We start from the raw sequence: 20,992 nt of genomic DNA on the forward strand, positions 1-20,992 counted from the left end.
GAAATAATCTATCTATCCCTCGGGCTAGGAGTAAGGTCTCCATACACAGTACCCGAATTTTACCGGGTTATTGTTGTTGTTGTAGTTTCACATAAATTAAGACTGAGGGAATATTATTAGTGAAATCAAACATAATGCTATCTATAAATTAAAAAAACTGGTGGATCATCAAGCAATATTTGGTCAGTAGAATCTACATTCTTTATAAGATTAATACTTACTAATCTAACCATTGTAGTAACATCTTAACTAACTTACTTCCAAAACTGCCGGCTTTGCATGAAATAGTACTCATCAAATCTCTCTCTCTCTCTATATATCTGACACACACACACACACAGAGCAGTGTAGCAAGAGATGAAAAGTGATTTTGAGTTTTTTGTTTTGTTTGCTCTGTAAATGCTTCTTCAGGAAAGAGAAACAGTGAAGGAAAAAAGTTAGTTTTTCTGAAGCAGCAATGACTGCAAAAATACAAAAAAAGCCACAACAGACTCTTCTTTTTGCAGCCACAATTTCTCCCCCTCTCTCTCTCTCTTTCCTTTTCAAGAATTGGGTTTTAGTCACTTTTTTCAAATATTGAATTCTCTTGAGCTCTTTTACTGAAGAGAAGTAAAAAAAGAGAATCTTTCTTTAAATTCAGCATATTCAGTATATAACTAATGGTGGTTTTCTACTGAAAGGGGTTGAAGTTACCAAATTGGTTTGCTGTTTCCTGTGGCTGATATTGATTGGGGGTAGTGGTATGAGCTGACCCCACTTGAGAATTCTTGCACTAGCTTTTGTATATTTAAGAATAAATATTACTCCATCTTGTTTTTGGATATATACAGTGTTCTTGAACTGTTTCATTTCCAATTTTAGGATGACTTCAGGAATGGAAATTGATGAAGAGAATAATAATAATGAAAGTAAAGGAGGGATGTGGGATTTAGAGCAAAAGCTTGATCAGCCTATGGATGAGGAAGCTGGAAGGCTAAGGAATATGTATAGAGAAAAGGTATAATTAGATGTACCTTTTTTTTTATTGATTCCTCAGAAATAGGTTAATGTCAAAGATACCTTTCTTTTTCTTTTTCTTTTTTTGGGACCTTTTGCTTTCTGCTTGCTTTACTGGTCTAGTGTTTCTTTTCTTTCTTTCTTTCTTTTGTATGTGGCCAAAGTTTAATAGGTTAGCAGTTATTCAGCTTGAAGATGCTTGGATTGTTTCTTACCTACTTGATCTTAATGCATGAGTAATTTGCAGTCTCATAAAATAGATATTGTAAAGAATTAGATGGATCTTGTAAGACTTGAATTAATGTATCTGCCCCTGGATGATTGGTTAGATATTCAATTAAACTTAGAGGATGATTTTAGGTTGTGTGAGTGTGTGTGCGCGTGTACATACATATGTAGTTTGCAGTGGCGAAGCTAGTAATTTCCCAAGAGTGTTCAAATTTAAAAGAAGTGGAAAACATTTCCGACAAAGGGTGTTCAATATGTGTTATATACTTCTAAAACATAATATTTTACCTGTGTACACAGTGCAATTTTTCGACTTCGCCACTGGTAGTTTGTCCTGTGTGCACTTGTTTACTTCATCTTTATGAACACTATGTTCAAAGCAGATGATTGAAATTGTACATCCTCCGCAGATTTGTGTCTGATTTCGTAGATCACAAAATGAATGAACCAATGGACCATTTTAGTACTGGTCATTGTTTTAGCCAGTTGCCTGATTGACTTTCTCTTAATTCAGAAATTCTCGACATTGTTGTTATTGCGGCTTGCTTATCAGAGTCTTGGAGTGGTGTATGGGGACCTTGGGACATCTCCCTTGTATGTCTACAACAATACATTTCCCCATGGAATTGATGATCCAGAGGATGTCATTGGAGCACTTTCATTAATTATATACTCTCTTACACTTATCCCTCTCCTCAAGTATGTTTTCATTGTATGTAGAGCAAACGACAATGGCCAAGGTAAGCTGATTTTGCAGTAATTGGTTAATTTAGTCATGCCTCGTACCTGTATATATATGCATGTCCTGTGATTAGTAAGTGTTCCATTGCTGAATTCCTCAAAATTGAATATGTAACTATAGTGAAACAAGAGAAACATTTTCTAATTATTACTTGGTACCTCATCATTTTAATCTAATTGAAAGGGCCCTCTGCAGTAGCATCAACTGCATTTCCCAATGCAAGAGCATATGTACTTTATGATGCACTACAATGGCATAACTGAATTTTCCATTTTCAGGTGGGACTTTTGCTCTTTATTCGTTACTCTGTCGACATGCTAAGATAAACACAATTCCAAACCAACACCGAACTGATGAGGAGTTGACAACTTACAGCCGTAGCACATTCCATGAGCATTCATTTGCTGCAAAAACAAAAAGATGGTTGGAGGCATATCCGTTCAGGAAGAATGCACTTCTTATTCTTGTAGTTGTTGGCACTTGCATGGTAATCGGCGATGGAATTCTGACTCCTGCCATTTCAGGTATGCTAGTTTGAAGTTCATCTTATACTTATCAGCTACTTAATGACTAAGTTGAAGTTCATTAATTATTATCAAAGAAAGGTATACTTTTAGTTTGAAATAATGTACTTATGCAGAATATTTTTCTCAGTTCTTTCAGCTTCTGGTGGGATCAAGGTGGACCATCCGAAGATGAGTAACGGTACTACACTACTTTCCAAATATTTTTCTTTATTAATCACATCTTGTTTGCTTGCATCTCTTTAAGTTATTTATGATAAACTCACAAAGAAATTCATGTTTGTGCTCCTCTTTCTGCAGACGTAGTTGTGGTAGTTGCTGTCATTATATTAGTTGGTTTGTTTAGCTTACAACATTATGGCACAGACAGAGTGGGTTGGTTGTTTGCTCCAGTTGTGCTGCTTTGGTTTCTCTTAGTAGGAGGTATTGGCATCTATAATATCTGGAAATATGATAGCTCTGTTTTGCGGGCTTTTTCTCCGGTTTACATTTATCGGTATTTTAGAAGGGAAAAAAGAGAGGGTTGGACATCACTGGGAGGGATCATGCTCAGCATTACAGGTCTTTTCTTCTTGCCCTTTCCACTCTTTTCAAACATCTCTTCTGTGTGTTATTAGACAAGAGTTTATTAGCGCGAAAAAGAAGTGTGTGTGCGCTCCTACTTATAATTGTTTGGCTGTCTATTTCAGGAACAGAGGCACTTTTTGCTGATCTTGCTCATTTTCCACTGTCAGCAATACAGCTTGCTTTCACTGTCGTTTGTTTCCCTTGCCTTCTTCTAGCTTATTCTGGACAAGCAGCATACCTCATGCAAAATACAGATCATGTTGTTGATGCATTCTATCGATCTATTCCAGGTATTTCTTGCTCTCTAACTGTGATACGTTAGAGGTATTTGTTTTCCTCCTCAATCGTGATAAAACAGATTAACAGTACGTAGACCTAAGAAGTCATAATATCAATAGAGCTCTGGGTGCAGACCGGAGTATCTTTTGCATAGTGCACTTTCAGTACACAGCAAAATAGCATGTTCCCAGTATCAAATCTTTGAAATTAGAGAACATATTCAGTTGAGAGGAGATATAAGTATGCACGGTAACAAGTGAGACGCCTAAGGAGGACTTGTCACAAGGAAGGTGAGGCAGAAGAGCGGTGATAGAAAGGAGAATCTGAGACTTTCTTTTTCCTACAGTGTCATCTCCAATTCTGTTTAACTGATCTTTTACGAATGCAGAATTCTTAAATCATGCACCAACAACCTATAGAAGCTAAAGGCTGAATATCTCTTTTTTGATAAAGTACAACAACAACAACAACATACTCAGTATAATCCCACATAGTGGGGTCCGGGGAGGGTAGTGTGTACGCAGACCTTGCCCCTACCTTGTGGAGGTAGAAAAGTTGTTTCCAATAGACCCTCGGCTCAAGAAAGCATAAGCACCACATTAAAAAAAAAAAGACGGGACAGTACCGAGAAGCCATGTAAAAGCAACATAAATAATAACAAGATAGTAAGATGATCAAAGTGCAAGAAACGATAGGTAGTCAAAGAAACCTAATACCAACAGAATGCGAGAGTACGTACTAATACTACCGGTATGAATAATCTAGACTACCTAACTTACTACCCTAATACTCGACCTCCACACCTTCCTATCAAGGGTCATGTCCTCGGTCAGCTATAACTGCACGCACTAAGCTCCCGCTATGCCCGGGGTCCAGGGAAAGGCCAGACTACAAGGGTCTATTATACGTAGTCTTACCCTGCATTTTTACAAGAGGTTGTTTCCACGGCTCGAACTCGTGACCTCCTGGTCACATGGCAGCAACTTTACCAGTTACGCCAAGGCTCCCCTTCTTTTTTGATAAGGTCATAATTTTATTAAGTGGAAAATACCCATATACAAGAAGTATACCAAAAAGTAGAAAAACCTACACCAAAATAATTTGCTTTACAAAATTCACCCACTCATCTATACAAACAAGGACCTCATGGGTGCACCAAAAAGAAACTAGAGAAAAGAGGCAACTCCTCACATGTGCAAAATCACTCTCGACCCCTTCAAACGCTCTCCGATTCCTCTCCCTCCACACAACCCACACAAGAGCTAGTTGGCAACATCCCATGCCTTGGGTCTTCTCTTTCTGCTTTTGAAATTTCAGCTATGCAAGGCCTCCTTTACTGAACTTGGCATAAACCACTTGTATTCTAAACCAATTCAGAACTTCCCACAACAGGTGTATAGCAACTGGACAATGTAATAAGAGATGATCCACATCTTCTCCCCAACATCTACACATAGCACCAGTTGACTTATATGATCCTTCTCTTCCTCAGATTCTCCGCTGTCAGTGTCACTTACCTAGATGCCAAACGCACAAAGAAGCACACTTTTCTAGACTGAACCTTATCTCTTATAATGGAAAATTAAGAGAGGCAGTCTTGAGCTGTGCCTTAGGCCCCAGAATTTATGGCTTATTGAAGGAACTATGTTAAAGAGATTCCTCAGTGTGCCTTGCTCCTTCAGAGTTTGCTTTTGATGATTGGTAGTTGAGTTAGTTAATAACCCTTATTGGTATGATGATGGAGCATATGGATTTCAACATCCTCATTTTTTCTTTCTAGTTATGTATCAGACTTAGATGCTTCTTTTTTCGATGTAACAAGACTTGAATACTACCGCTGGTTTCGCATATCCTGTTTATATTAACATTTAACACGCTTTCTAAGGAATAATATTCATGGCCTTGGGTAGGCCAGAATCTTTATATATGGGGCGGAGGTTGTGGCTTGGAATTATGTGCATAAATTCTTAAATATTATGAGCATATATCTGTGATACTGTTTGATAACTTACTCTGTTAATAGTACAAAGCGAAACATCTTCTAATTCACACATATGAGAAAATTAATAATTGGATTATATATCAAGTGATAGTGTACAATCTTTCTGATGAATTACCATTTCCAGTCCTCCTTTGAAGAAACAAAGAAGAAAATAGAATGGAGGATATGTTAGTAATAAAGGTGACATCAATTACAAGTTATAATGTAGCTGACATTTTTCATAATGCAGAAAGCATATACTGGCCAGTTTTTGTGATTGCAACTCTAGCTGCTATTGTTGCAAGTCAAGCTACCATATCTGCAACGTTTTCCATAATCAAGCAAGCTCTAGCACTTGGCTGTTTTCCGAGAGTCAAGGTTGTACATACATCAAAGAAGTTCTTAGGGCAGATATATATTCCTGATATAAATTGGATCCTTATGGTTCTTTGCATTGCCGTTACTGCTGGATTTAAAAATCAAAGCCAAATAGGCAATGCTTACGGTGAGTTTGTGTCTTGCTGCTAATAATATATCTTGATTCCGTTTGGCCTTTTACATATGCAATGACAGATATAAGTCTTAAAGGATTAAATTTCCCTTTCTGTTTGTCGTCTTCCTTTAATGTCCTTACTAGTTGTTTATGCTCTATTTTGTCTTTCGCATTTTCATTGGAGATTGATCAATAAAAGAAAAGTGGCGCATTAGTTTAAAGTTGTCACAACAAAGTCAACCATTTTCCATCATTTCATGTTTAGCCATGCTTTGAATTTTCTTCCTTGCCTTTGGTTTTTGTATTTATTTACTGTTGACACCATACAAGAGCCTCATCTTGAAACTCACTTGTTGACATGGTATTTCTTGATCAACAGGAACAGCGGTCGTGATAGTCATGCTGGTGACGACACTCCTCATGACTTTGATAATGTTACTAGTTTGGCACTGCCATTGGGCTGTTGTTCTTATCTTCACTGTCTTATCTCTGGTGGTTGAATGTACCTACTTCTCTGCAGTATTGTTTAAGCTTGACCAGGGTGGTTGGGTTCCTCTTGTGATTGCTGCAGCTTTTCTTCTCATCATGTATGTATGGCATTATGGAACGGTGAAACGTTACGAATTTGAGATGCACAGCAAGGTATCAATGGCATGGATTCTTGGACTTGGCCCCAGTTTAGGATTGGTACGTGTGCCAGGAATCGGACTTGTGTACACCGAACTAGCTAGTGGAGTGCCACACATCTTTTCTCACTTCATTACCAACCTACCTGCTATACACTCAGTTATGGTATTTGTCTGTGTAAAGTATCTTCCTGTTTACACAGTTCCAGAAGATGAGAGATTCCTTGTGAAACGGATAGGACCAAAGAATTTTCACATGTTTCGCTGTGTTGCAAGATATGGTTACAAAGACCTCCATAAGAAGGATGACGACTTTGAGAAAAAGCTCTTCGATAACCTCTTTATGTTTGTCCGACTGGAATCCATGATGGATGGCTGCTCCGACTCTGATGAATACAGCTTATACGGACAGCAAACACAACATTCTAGAGATAACGGGAGCTCTTCTACTGCAAATATTGAGCTCAGTTATTCATCAATGGACTCAATAGCCCCTGTCAAATCTCATCCTCACAGAAACAACACAATCACATCCTCCGGACATGAGAGCGGACAGACAGAAGTTGATGAAATGGAATTCTTAAATAGTTGTAGAGATACGGGGGTTGTACACATACTTGGGAATACTGTAATAAGAGCAAGAAGGGAATCCAGGTTTTATAAGAAACTAGCTATAGACTATATATATGCATTTCTTAGGAAAATATGCAGGGAAAATAGTGTCATCTTCAATATACCTCATGAGAGCCTCTTGAATGTTGGACAGATCTTTTATGTGTAAATTTATTAGACGATCAATTCGAAAAATTATGGATTTTGTTCAGAGTCGGGGCTTCTGATCTCACACATCAAAGGATTATCAAATATGTATATAACTTTTTTCATGATATCTTCTTATAGTTATCAAATACGTTCAGGTGGGGTAGATTGTAACTCAACAGTGAAAGTTTGCTTCAAGTGATTAAAGATTTTATTGTGTTTGAATAAGTGGAAAAAGAGAAATATTACCCACTATTTTACTGCAACACAGAAAAGCTCAAAGTAGCACTTGGTTGTTGTGTGAGATTGTTTTGGTGATGTATTGCGATGGATATAAAGTTGGATATTGATGTAATATGTTTATTGATATTTTGGACATGTTGGTCTTGTTGTTTGATTTGAGAAAAGGAAAAAAATAAGGGGAGGTGTTGTCCAAATACTCGTAGACGAGCTAATCGCTTATTTGTGTTGAATTTTAGCTTCCGTAAGTTAACAGTGCTCCCATATCATTTGTTGTAGATTGAAGTACTAACGGGTTGAACCAACGCCGTGAGGTTAAGCAAACGACAAAAGTATGTTAAGGCTAATCCTTCCTATTTTGGTGCAACACGGAAAGTTCCAGCATTATATGTTGGAGATTGATGCACCTGTGCATGAACTTCCAGCATAATATGCTGGAACTCCAACACACAGAAAGTTCCATATGCTGGAAGTTCATACACAGGTGCTCCAGTCTCCAGTATATTATGCTGGAACTTTCCGTGTTGCAGCAAAATAGGAAGGATTAGTATATTATACTGGAACTCCAATATATTATGCTAGAAATTCAGTATATTATACTGGAACTCCAATATATTATGCTGGAATATTTTCCGGATTTTGAACAACATTTTCGTTCAAATTATATTTACATGAAAAGTGGCTAAATTTCGATTATTTTTAAAACTGTGGCTATTTTTCAATTACCACTTGTAAATCTTATTATTTTTTAATTTCACCCATAATAGTAACTGTTTTGTTAAGAGAAACTAGCAGCTATGTCCATTTATAAGTAGCTCATTACAAAAATTGACCAATTCATAAAATATTACTAATATTTGCCAATTAACTATTTTTAGCAAAAAAATATCTAATTATTGCTTTCTTTTGAGTGGGTGTTATTAGAATAGATTGGGTACATCTTAAGGAGCTTGAATCTCAGTTTTGGGATGATTTGGTAAGTTTTGAGGTAGTTTGAATTGAAAATTCGAAATAAAACTGAACATGAAAAAAATGATATGTGTATCACACTATGCATCATTTATGTATCACATATGTATCACATTTGTATCAATTGTGTATCACATGTATATCCATGTGTACCTGTCAGAGGAGGATCCAGGATTTAAACTCTATGGGTTCAACTTTTAAGATTTTTAACATTGAACCCATTATATGTTTAAAGTTATGGGTTCAAATATATTATTTTTGCAATTTTAATGAATTTTTACACATAAATTTCTACTCCGCGTCGAAAGTTATGGGTTCAATTGAACCCATAACTAACACACTACATCCGCCTCTGGTACCTGTGTGTGAAATACATGCGTGAAACATGTTTGATATATGCGTCGCAGAAGAATTTTTTGAGCTCGATTTAATTACGAATTTTGATATAAAACCAGTCCAAATCACCTCCAATCTTCCTCAAAATTTGTATATTGACTTATCTATATATTTTCAATGAATTTCAACTATACCCATTGAAAAAGTTCCTTTTTTGCTTAGATTTTTGGAATATTATATTTTTATTTATTTTTTTGTATTTCATCACCTTATTTGCTACCTCATCCATAAAATTTTCTTTCCGTCTTGCATCAAATATTTCTAATCACATTAAAAAATATAAAATGTGATTTTTGCATGTGATTCTTTGAGAGAAAGAACCTTATTTATTTGGTTTTTCAATTTTTATATGTGCTTGATTAGTTTTGGTAAGTTTATGCTTAATGGCTAGAGGTTGGTAAGTTGAGACTTATTTGGAACATTTGTGCAAGTTTTCCTTTTGTTAATGCTTCTCCAAAGATGGGTGCCACAAACATATATACGTTCAACTGGTTGCATTAAACGTACAAGTTGAAAAAACAACATACGTCTTCAAAAAGTTCTAGACTAAATTTTAACATTGCTGACTTTGAAAATACTGAAATATAATTGCCTCGATGGGAAAATAAAGACAGCCAGTTTCCTAATTCAAATAATCTCCTGTAGACATTCCACTTGCATTGTGAACTAGCGAATATAACCTTCTCCTAATTTGCTTATACGAGATGATAAGCAATGAATATACTTTATTACCGAAAAGAATTTAAATAGTTTTCCTTGTAATTTTTCAGAATAATGGAGGAAAAGTTAGGAGGAGATCTATTTGCTCTTTTCCTTTTTCTGATTTTCTTTTGCATTTTGTACAACAGAAGAAAAAAAAAAGGAATAATTTTTTTCTTACCTCCTATCCACTCCCCTTCTCTAGTTGCCAAACGAAGCAAACTCCAAATAGAGGCAAAATAAAATCACTTAAACTTGTAATATCACCAAACATTTCCGAGGCCAAAGCTACATTTCCATTTATCATAGATACAAATGATGCTTTACAAATTGCAATATGTAACAAGATTTTCATGTTTTTAACGGGAATATATATAATCTATTGTTCATTAGTTTTTTCACAATGTTGTTTCACACCCTGAAGGAGACCACTCTCATCACTCTAATGTTACAGAATAAACAGACTATACTTAGAAACTACTCATAAGAAACTTCCGCCACAGATACCAGGAAAGAAGACGCCATACCATCACTTGGGTTGCTTGTTTTGGGTTGGATGAGCTTGTGGTCTTGTTGGACAGGCAGCAGCCATGGCACGTAAGCGTCTAGCAATTTCACTGAAAGATGGGCGGATGGCAGGATCCGGAGCCCAACATTGTTCCATAAGCATTCTCCACTCACTGTCACAGAAGCTTGGCACAGGCGGTCTCAATGTGTTGCTTACAATACCACCTGCATACAGTACAAACGATACAAGTCTGCTTATAACAAGGATACAAGACTGCATTAATTTCCAAATTGCATCTTTGGTTTGTATAGCTTTCAGATTTTACGTAAGATCGATCACACCATTTCTTTATATTTCTATGCAGCTTAGAACTAGTAGAAACTACAGGGAAGGACACCGCCAAGGGATTCTGCTTGAGAATGAGTGGAACACAACAGAAAAAAAAACAGAGAGAATTAAAAGGAATGAAGATTAAGTAGGGTTGACGGGAGTGGTGCTCTATTCTAGATGTCAATCAATCAATCAACTTCACTTCGATCCTAAACATAGTTGGGGTCAGCTATAAGAATCCTCTATATAATCTTCGCTCTATTCGAGCCCATTTCACTTCAATACTATATAATTTGTCTTTTTGGTGCATTTCAATTCTCAGTTCCACATACCAAGTATTTTCTTGTATGTTCAAGTTGCACCTGACATTCTAAGTGGCTTCCTAAGTAAGAGATTAGAGGGAATAGGAACAAGCATTAAACTAGTTGACAATATCTTTTTTAATATTGCCACTTATGGAATGCCCTTGCAGATATAGTTTTAAGATTTAAAAAAATCTTATTAACTTGAGAAGACCAAAGTTTTGATCACAAAGTTCTAGATATTGATTTTTTTTTTAAAGTGTAGCGGACTTCAGAAATTAGAGGATAAAAATTGGAAGCGCCTGAATTGACTAAATATGTCTATAAATGTTGTGCTATTACTTTCCACTGAAGAAAAAACCTTCTGTTGCTTACTTTTAGACTGGACTCTTAACACTCCTGCCTTTATCCTTCATTAAGGTGTCACTTAGCAGGAAATATAGGATATAACGAGTAATTTTATTGTCAGATGCAGGCAGAAAATGGAAGCACAAAGTGCAATAAGCAAACCTATAATTGCTCCATAGTGCATATTAGCATAAGGTTCCTCGCCAGTAAGGATTTCCCACAGCACAATCCCAAAGGAGAAGACATCGACCTGCAAAATTTTGATTTGTCACTACGAATGGCAACTAGTGTGTATAGGATTGCATATTTTTCATGGGTCTTTCTATGTAAAAAGAGAAATTCCTGCTGATAAAATTTTGGTCAAACAACATCTCAAAGGAAAAATTAGAAGGAACTGTTGCAAGAAAACAGAGGCTCTTGGCAGAAGTTTAAGCGCAAAACTAATGAAACAAAGAGACCACACAATCCATCAGATTCTTGAAGTTGGCAAAAAATTAATAACAGCAGGTTGAGTTGATAAGCATTAAGTATGCCCCTTCGCTATACCCCACACGAAGTGAAAAATGATGTCTGAAATAGACTAAGTTTCACATTCACATGTGAAGAGGTTAATATAAAAAATAGGAATTGAAAGCTTACCTTCTCAGAAACCTTGTTACTGCCACCATTCAACAGTTCTGGAGCCATCCAAGGAAGCGTTCCCCTGACACCACCAGTAACCAAGGTATTTCTCTTTATTTTTGACAGTCCAAAATCAGCCACCTATACAGAACACGATTTTCATTAGCTTTGGGTTGTTCCCCACATAACATCTTTGTTGTCCTTTACTTGACGAAGAATTAATTGTCACATTAAACTTGTAACTTATGGTAAGTTGGTCTGATGGTAAGCAACCCCCACTTCCAACCAAGAGGTTGTGAGTTCGAGTCACCCCAAGAGCAAGGTGGGCAGTTCTTGGTGGAAAGGATGCCGAGGATCTATTTGGAAACAGCCTCTCTACCCATGGTAGGGGTAAGGTCTGCGTACACACTACCCTCCCCAGACCCCACTAGTGGGATTATACTGGGTTGTTGTTGTTGTATTAAACTTGTAACTTAGTATAATAAGTGGTTATCAAAGTGAGTGAAGAAGTTGTTTACAGTTTGCGATAGGAAACCATGTTTATGCATTATCATTTTAAGCTAGTAATCCGGAAAATACAACCTTATATCTAGAAAATATGTAACGATTACGAAAATCACACTTTTATAGGTACAAGTCCTCTTGAGGTATTCCACCTATAGCTTGTTATTGGTCTAAAGATGGTTGTATCAAGAATTTTCGCAATAATAGCTTGGATCATGGCGGGATTAACCACATTATTTATGTTTTAGATCTATTTCCTCTCAAAGGGCATTACTAATATGTTGGCTAATAAGCTGATTATGATTGTGAGACTTGTATGGTATAGAAAGACAAAGCACATTGTCGCATTTCAGATCAAAACCAGCAAATTCTTGCAAATACAGCACCCATCGAAAAAATTCAAAAGCAGCACATTCTTGAAGTCACCTTACAAATGGGTCGAGAAGGATCCTTTAAGTTGACAAGCAAATTGTCACATTTCAGATCAAAATGCACAATATTCTTTGAGTGCAAATATTCCATTCCAAATGCAGCATCCATTGCAATTATGAGCCTCTTGCGACGATCAAGGTGTCTGGACAGTTCGAGTAGGGAGGAGAACATAATAAGGTTTCTAGAGAAAAAGGAAAACAAAACAAATAGTTAAAGAAGTGTACTATCCAGTATTACCGCACCTGTCCTTGCAAAGTAAAACATGTCTAAGAGAACCATTCACCATGAATTCTGCTACTGTGGCAAGAGTCCCCCCTGGCCCATCTTGCACAACACCATAAAATGCCACCACATTGGGATGATGTAGTTTTGAAAGAATTTCAGCTTCACGCCAAAACTCCACAGTCTGGAAATAGTTCCCAAGTTCTATCATGAAATAGCTAGTGCAAAGAAAGCAGAAGCATGACCAATTTATGTTCTTAAATGCTTCTACGAGTTCTAAATTTTATAAAATTCTAGACTACAATGGAACTCACTCCCTGTCTCTGTACTGCGATAAAAGCCATTTCAAGTACGTATAAAGTAACTTGTAATGATACAAATTATCAATTGGGTGTACAATTTACGCTAGATCTCATAAACCAAGATCCAAGAAGAAAACACTTCACAGCTTCTACATTGATATAGAGATATAGACAGCACAAACAATAACATGGATTTCCTTCTCAAAAAAACAATAACATGGTTGTATAACTTTTTTAGCTACTGTTAGTTTAATATTTACATATTTTGCAGTTCAAGAAGACCATCCAATGGAAACTGCCCATTTGTTACTCATATTGCAGCAGAAATAAAACACTCTATTACTTTAAGACACTCACCAATCTCTCCTGCTCTGATGAGCGACCTGTGAAACAGCTTTTTTTTATTCTCTTGATGGCAACGTCAGTCCCTCTCCATTTTCCATGATATACGGTCCCAAATGTTCCAGAACCCAATTCCTTTAACTCTTCAAGATCTTCATTAGTGATAATCTATAATGCAATAAAACAAGTTAACAACAAAGATTGACAGAAAGAAGAGTTGCAAATACCCATTAAAACCCTAAGTGGAAGGGATGTACAATTGACTATAATCGATGTATGAGAAAAGATTAATAGAAAGTAGGAAACACTCTCAATATGCAAGCCAGATGCAGAACGAAAAGCCAACAATATTGTACCTATATTGGTTAAAAATACAGTACATTAGGAGCTAACGATGGAAAGAAATAAAGGAATCCTAAGGATATGCTACCTATATATGGTTATGTACAATACAAGGAAAGAAGTCTATATACATTCTGTAACAAATATGAACGAAAAGCCCTCTCCTCACCGACCCCCCCCCCCCCAATTTTTCCCCGGGTGCACACAAGAAAAAAGAGAAAAAAACATAACTTAAAGCAATAATGACTACACTAAAATGAAGCTTGATTAAAGCTACCTTTATTGCTTAAGAAAATGAAAGCAAGGAAAAAAATCATACTACCTTTTCTCTTGAAATTTGGGAAAAGGCTGCTTTTACACTAAAATAAGGCTCGACTAGAACTACCTTTATTGCTTAAGAAAATGAAAGCACGGATAAGAAACCTACTACATCATATGTCACTGGCGACTTATCCTTCCTCCGGCCCCAGCTGCCCCCACCCTCCGTCCCCCAACCAAGCACCACCATCAACACCAGAAGAAGAAAAGCGAAAGGAAAAAGCGATGTCAGAGCCTCGCCCAGGTATAGCCGTACAGGGGCTAGTACTTGGCAATATCAACAAGACAGAAACAGACTGATGCGTATATGGCGTGGATGGCCTAAGAAAAATCTGTACAAAAGTCCAGAACATCAAGAAGAATTACAAAACCTTTCTCTATTTAAAAGGGCCAAATATACCCCTCTACTTTGGTATATTGTCTATATTTAACCTCCGTTATACTGTCCGGCCAAATTTACCCCTACCATCAGCAAACTTTAAAAATTACCCCTCAGTCCGTCAAGTGATCCATAATTCATTATTTTCGAAATAATAACACTTACCTGCTTTCTTAATTAGGAAAAAATAAGAGAAAGAAATAGTAAAATAATACAATGATTAGTAAACAAAGTATAGCAAATTAAAGAATCTAAATTAGGTAGCTTGTCTAATTCCAAAAGTATTTACAACACAACGACTTTAATGAATTCGTTGCACCAAAGGTATGAAAGACTTTGCAAGTATTAGTGATAAAAGTTGAAGTTCCTTTGAGACTTTACATTGTCAAATTCAACTTTGCTTTAATCAAATGCCTACACATTGTGCACTCTTAAGTTAGTCGATCGAACTCTATACTAACCGGCAATAACAAAATATATTCGCATATACATGTACATAAATAATGATCAACTGCATATAATACACAATAAATAGACACGTACATACATGATGATCAACTGCATATAATACACAATAAATAGACTCACTGAATTCTACATTGTGTATATGGTTGAAAAATAAATAAAATTTTAACTCAATCCCAAAATCGTTATCACAAGAAGAGAAGTGGATGCATTGGTAATTAAAAATACCCATGAATAATTTGTATAATCTAATACCTTTAGCATTCACATCAATAGTAATTTCTGAACATAATGGAGCAAAAGGAAAAAGTGATTTAAATAAAAGGAAATTGGGAGATTTTGAATTACTTAATAGATCAGGGGTAATTTTTAAAAGTTTGTTGATGGTAGGGATATATTTGACTGGATAGTATAATGGCAGGGCTAAATTTGGCCGGATAGTATAAAGGAGGTTAAATGTAGACAATATCCAAAAGGAGAGGGCTAAATTTGGCCGGATAGTATAACGGAGGTTAAATGTAGACAATATCCAAAAGGAGAGGGGTATATTTGGCCCTTTCCCTTAATATATTTAGATTTAGAAAATGGAACAATTCAGAAAAATTATAAGTTGTCCCATGAAACTTGTGCAGATATATTCAGCACCTTGAAGTAGAAACTCAAAGCTTTTCTATATCTCGACTTCATAAAGAAAATTCATAGACTCGACATAGACTTTGTAAGTATAGAATCTTTTATTTAAAAGGAACTTTGTTAGTATAGGATGTAAGGAATGTAGAGAGTATGAAAGGAAAAGAAATGTCTCCTTTCACTTCCTTCCAAGTACTTCCATCCAAAAGTAGTCTTAGTGCTTTTTTGTGATTCTCAGGCATCTTTTAAACTCATACCCAACCACCAATAGAATAGTTCACAGTACCTGCAAGGAGCTAGGATCAAAGTCTCCAAGCGAGAGACTGGTAAGGGGAAAGCCAGCATTCTGAGCTCCTTGGTTCTCATCCTTCATGTTACATAAAAGAATTTTACTTCATCATATGCTAAAAAAACAATAATTTCAAATTGAAGCAACATAATGCTGCTAGAAATCTCAACTACTAAAAAGTACCTGATAACCCGATTCAGGTATTTTTGAACTCAATTCACCATCATACTGCATACTTTGAACGTAAGTGGTTTGTACTCTGAAGGTAAATCCATGGTGTCTGGTCCAACAATTTCAGGTGATGGTTGCTGGAACTCAGCTTCAATATTGAGCTGAGAGTCCATATGATCTATCATTGCTCCATCACGCTGGAAAGGATGATAACCAGAATCCATAGACACCCCATCATCAACATTTGCACAGGTAGAAGACATACTAAGATGATCCTGGTCCATCAAAGAGACATCTCTTCTACCAAAATCACCTTGAGCTATCTTTTGAAAAAAGGACCAGTGCTTTGGTTCATGGTTCTCCATATTCAAGCTCAAACCAGTTCCATCAGTGTGTAGTGGAACAGGCACTGGTGAAGCATCCATAAGTTTGGCTTTCGAAAATATATCAGCGAGAAAATCACGGGGAAAGCGGTCATTAATGTCAAAAAGAATGCTCCCATGCTCAATTGTGCCAACAGTAACAGAGGGCCTCTCTGTGGAAGCTGCTCCAACCTGACACTCTTTCACAGCCAAAGGCTGTATTTGCTCTGCTGCTTTATTTCCCTCGGCTCTGTTTGCAGCTGCATCACCCCTATGAAGCTCTGTCTGCCCAGAAGCAGACTCAGCCTGGACATTGCTGCTTGTGATATGATCACCTAGTCCAGATTTCACTTTATCTGCATATGTTGCAGCTTTCAGCTCAGGCTTATTGAGATTTGCTTCAGAAACTTCTCCAGCACCCTTGGTATAAATTTCTGTGGCACTGACACTGAACTCTAGAGATTCCTGAAATTTTACACCTTTCTCTGCAGTAGCACGTTGATTAGCAGACAAAGATCTTCCAGAAGATATAACATGCTCTGTCTGGGGAGCCACATTACCATCGTGCAACTTATCTACTGATTCTATGGTCTGCTGTGTGCCTCCAGAGTGTGCATGGGTCATTATGAACTGCGAAGCAGATGAATCATCAGATCTAGATAAACGATTAAGGCCGGGCTGTTCCCTGGGTATCCATTCAGAACGAAAAGGCCGTGAAGGAATTGATGATTGTTCGTAGCTAAAGTCAAGTGGATGTGTCTCCGAGTCACCATAGCCAGCATTTGAAGTTCTACCAGATCCGGAGAAGCCATCTTCAGTAAACCTATAAAGTTTTTCTTCCTGAACAGCTTCAGGAGACGCTGAACTCTGCACTTGTTCCTGACTCTTGTCATTGATTTTAGATTGTGTACCAGAATTTGCAGCAACTGCCACAGCAGTGAAGGTCGACACTTCAACTCTAGGAATGTGACATGAGGTGGAATCGTCCAGTGGGTTTGAGGAAACAACTCTTTCGCATTCCAAAGGACACATTTTTTCAGGCTCATTTATTTTCTGCAAAGAGCTTTCTAGCTTTATCTTTCCCTCCTCAAGCACTTCCTTCTCTCGAGATTGATCTTTACTAAGTTCGAACATCTTCCGAGAAGAGTTGTCTCTTTTCAGATTTACTACTGTAGCAGGTGTCTCATAGTTATTCATATGTGAGCTCTGATAAGACTGCTCGGGAGCCACGTCTCCTTTCAAATTCATATAACCGTGGCCCGAACTTACAGGAAAGTTATCTGTGACTTGTGAAGAGTTGGGTGGATGATAACCATGGTTGTACTGCACTTGCATATTGGGTGGATTATAACCATGGTTATACCGCACTTGCATAGATGGAAGAACCAGGCTTTCGCCATCTACACCTCGGAAGCTGTCAACTGGTATGGAGGAAGGTAAAGGTTGCCATTCATTGCCACCATGATATACAGTTTGACCCAAGTATCCTGGTTGATTGGAGTTGAAGGTATGTGATGAAATTGACACCCCTACCCCTACATGAGCAGATTGATTTGTTAGAGGCATGCCAATGACTGGATCAGAAGTATCAGCCTCCGCTAGATCCCTAGCAACTTGACCATTCACCCCAGCAATTGTTGCACTCAGAAACTCATCCAGGTTATTTTCTGAAGTGCTGGCCAGGGCAACAGAGTTTCTTCTCGAACCAAAGTCCATGCCATTGACAGCAATAACGTACTGCATCTCTGAATCTCCTTCAATATTTTCCAGACCAACAAGAGAATCTTCCAAGTCACTGTTAGAAAAGAGAAATATCCGGAATTTTTGTGATCCGTCACCTTCTAATACATTACATTCCTCTATCATATTCTGCAAGTCTTCATCACAAGAAACTGACACTAATGCATCTAGATCCTCACCAGGAAGCTGATATTTTACTGTGTGACAATTGTTAAATATTGTCAACATCTTTTGCCTGAGTTCCTCCCAAGAAATATCCTTGCTTACACGGACGAGGTGCGTATCACCTCCAACATATCTAAGTTTCCCATCACTTGGACGAGGGATAATTCTACCACCAAAACTGCATAGAAACTTCAACTTTGTTGATGTACTAGATCTAGAAGACATATGGCTTTGAATCCCATGGACGTTGTTATTTCTTGATGAGGCTCTAGTTCCAGTTTGCACAGCTTGGTGGTTGCTTATCCCTTCATTTATAGAAGTACTAGACCTCTGGTGATGTTGAACTCGAGATTTTTCAACTGAGGCAATCATGGAAATATCTGATCCACTTTCAGAACCTGTATGAGAAATTCCAGTAGTACCCCCAGAACCATGAGGAATGAGGTTCTGCTTTGGGTTAACTCTTTCCCGCATAAATTCCAAAGCAAACTCTTCGCCAGTCTGAATGGAATAGTTTACAGGTCTAGCTCCAACTGGTACAATGAAATCAGGTGGTCTTATGTCTGTACTGATAGAACTGCATGAATCCTGGAAAAATCTCTGGTTTGAAGAGCCAATGACCTCAGTTCTAGTCTCTATAGAGCTATAACGAGCTTGTTCAAAGTTATTTTGCTCTCCCATCATCCCTTTTCCAAAATCCCTATCCATTTTTAATCACTTAACTTAACATTCACTCAGGAAGGAGACTTATTAACCATGGAACAGCAGCCAAGTATGAGTTTCCAATCTCAACAGCAAGCTTTATTTTCAGATTCTTTAAGAAGAAATGAGTAATAGCTGATTTTATTTAGCTATTCTCTTTTAGAATTTTTAGAGGTGAACATTGATCGAGCACTTAGGTAACAGAAGAACCTTGTAAATAGATAGACGAGTTATAACCATTCTCTTATTTAGTTACCCCTCACAGAAAACTTCTAATACGCTATACCTTGATCTTGCAATTTTTTAGGTAAAAGCCGACCCTTGTGAAGAGCTACAACCTGCACAAAAGCATTTAGTCTATTATCAGAACATGATTAACAAGATAAAATCAAGGTTGACATGTTACATGTCCTATGCAAGGTAAACACATATTAAGATATCATTCCGACAATGTCTACTTTCCTAAAACCAAACCTCAAGGTGAAAATTATATTGTTTGCCATAAAAATGTCAAAACAAAAAGGTGAAGACACAGTGTTCGATGAGTGCTTGTACTAACTCTAAGAGGTGCATCAATTACTCCCTCCGGTTCACAATAAATGACCAGTTTACTTTTTCATTTTGGTTCAAAATAAGTGTCCAGTTAGGTAATCAAGAAAAAATTCAATTTGTTTTTACTCTTTTACCCTTATGTGCATATCCCTAAAAAGTTTTCTCACTCCTCACTATAACTATGTGACCAATATTTAATAAGGGCAGTTTAGTCATACTAGGTATTTTTGTATAGGATGTAGCATTTTCTTAATGGGCGTGCTAAAAGAAAACTGGTCACTTATTGTGAACTGGAGGAAGTACTACACAGGGTAAGAATACATATAATTAATTAATTATATTTGTAATTAGCGATTAGAAAGAGTCAAGATGCACAGTCGCACATGTCATTCATTTACGATTGTTGCAAACATCTGGTGATGGTATGTTTTTTCCAGCCAGAAATTTCCACTCTTCCCAATCTTTACATCAAGGAATGAGGTCCTTAAACTTCATTTTTTTTTGATTACTAAAGTTTGAACCTATAATCTTTGGAGAAAGTAAAAACAAGTCTTATAAGTGGGTTTTCTTACACTGAGCTGTAAAATTTTAGCAGAACCTCTACTTCTATCAACATTTTCAGAGCTGCCGCAATACACACAAGCTGACCCAAGCCTAAACCTTAGCCAGCTCAGTTCAAGTCAAATGTTTAGGACCCAGCATCAAGCTCGGCCTCAATAAAACAAATTGTTAGCATTAAAATAAAAGGAGCCCGAGTATTAGATTCATGAAAACAATCACAACTAGCTTTAATATTTAGACATAGTTGATTGAATGATGAAGCTCGCCCTTATGGGAATAATGCAACCAAAAATTAACCAAACCCAAGTTTTAAGCTAAATCAAACCAAAAACAAATTAAAATCCAAACTTTTTATTATCAAGAGAAAAAATAAAACAATTCTCAACCAAAAGAAATTGCGGTTCCATGATCAAACAGTTTACCGTAATACATTTACATGGCTAGCGCCGGAGCAGAAGGGAGCAGCCGCGGAAGCAAATCGGGTTACGAACTGATAGATATTTGGAGATCTCTAGTGAAAAGAGTCAAATGTAGACTTGCCCCTAAAATACGCTTAAAAGATGGTACTTTTGCCCTATAGATCTGGTACTTTTTGGACAAACTTCTTTTTCTACTCAAAAGACTTCATGGTTGACAACTTCAACGTGCAAATATGTCCTCTTTATGCTTTCGGTCATTATATTTCACTTCACTTGCACTTTTGACCTTGTACTTCTTTTTTTACTATTCGAGTTTTAAGTGTTGATATTATGTTTGGAGCATCATGGAAAAAAAAGAAGAGGAACACTCATAAAATATTATAGTTTAGAGCCTAATTATTATATGTAATTATAGTTTGCCTAATTATTGTCCGTAGCTAGTATTTTATTTAGTCAATTTTATTGTATGCGTTCTCTCGTTTTGATG

The 20,992-nt window shown here is 36.9% G+C and overlaps 2 protein-coding genes across 2 annotated transcripts; one reads left to right on the plus strand and one right to left on the minus strand.

Annotated features, from left to right (window-relative positions):
• Nucleotides 1-231: 231 nt before the first annotated feature.
• Nucleotides 232-7,259, plus strand: LOC107794209 (potassium transporter 11-like). The gene is made up of 9 exons (XM_016616682.2): nucleotides 232-740; nucleotides 862-997; nucleotides 1,739-1,964; nucleotides 2,245-2,490; nucleotides 2,621-2,671; nucleotides 2,791-3,051; nucleotides 3,180-3,347; nucleotides 5,568-5,822; nucleotides 6,190-7,259. The coding sequence occupies exons 2-9, from the start codon at nucleotides 863-865 to the stop codon at nucleotides 7,215-7,217; spliced, it is 2,370 nt and encodes a 789-aa protein (XP_016472168.1). The 5' UTR covers nucleotides 232-740; nucleotide 862; the 3' UTR covers nucleotides 7,218-7,259.
• Nucleotides 7,260-9,772: 2,513 nt separating this feature from the next.
• LOC107794208 (RAF-like serine/threonine-protein kinase 24) lies at nucleotides 9,773-20,734 on the minus strand. Its single transcript, XM_075243360.1, has 9 exons — nucleotides 20,509-20,734; nucleotides 16,049-19,311; nucleotides 15,831-15,911; nucleotides 13,426-13,578; nucleotides 12,787-12,950; nucleotides 12,539-12,686; nucleotides 11,627-11,749; nucleotides 11,150-11,237; nucleotides 9,773-10,231 (listed from the first exon to the last, which is right to left on the minus strand). Exons 2-9 carry the CDS (start codon nucleotides 18,977-18,979, stop codon nucleotides 10,029-10,031), a joined length of 3,891 nt encoding a protein of 1,296 aa, XP_075099461.1. The 5' UTR covers nucleotides 18,980-19,311; nucleotides 20,509-20,734; the 3' UTR covers nucleotides 9,773-10,028.
• Nucleotides 20,735-20,992: the final 258 nt, after the last annotated feature.

The sequence above is a fragment of the Nicotiana tabacum genome, chromosome 3 (genome assembly GCF_000715075.1).
Source record: "Nicotiana tabacum cultivar K326 chromosome 3, ASM71507v2, whole genome shotgun sequence".
Classification (NCBI taxonomy): Eukaryota; Viridiplantae; Streptophyta; class Magnoliopsida; order Solanales; family Solanaceae; genus Nicotiana; species Nicotiana tabacum.

What these genes read in the sequence shown, in the direction of transcription:
- LOC107794209 (XM_016616682.2), top strand. Translation starts at nt 863, where the DNA reads ATGACTTCAGGAATGGAAATTGATGAAGAGAATAATAATAATGAAAGT. An exon ending in GATCATGCTCAGCATTACAG is followed by an intron (nt 3,052 to 3,179) that starts GTCTTTTCTTCT and finishes TGTCTATTTCAG; the next exon opens with GAACAGAGGCACTTTTTGCT. An exon ending in CCAAATAGGCAATGCTTACG is followed by an intron (nt 5,823 to 6,189) that starts GTGAGTTTGTGT and finishes CTTGATCAACAG; the next exon opens with GAACAGCGGTCGTGATAGTC.
- LOC107794208 (XM_075243360.1), bottom strand. Translation starts at nt 18,979, where the DNA reads ATGGATAGGGATTTTGGAAAAGGGATGATGGGAGAGCAAAATAACTTT. An exon ending in CATCAGAGCAGGAGAGATTG is followed by an intron (nt 12,951 to 13,425) that starts GTGAGTGTCTTA and finishes AACTATTTCCAG; the next exon opens with ACTGTGGAGTTTTGGCGTGA. An exon ending in GCACTATGGAGCAATTATAG is followed by an intron (nt 10,232 to 11,149) that starts GTTTGCTTATTG and finishes TACTGTATGCAG; the next exon opens with GTGGTATTGTAAGCAACACA.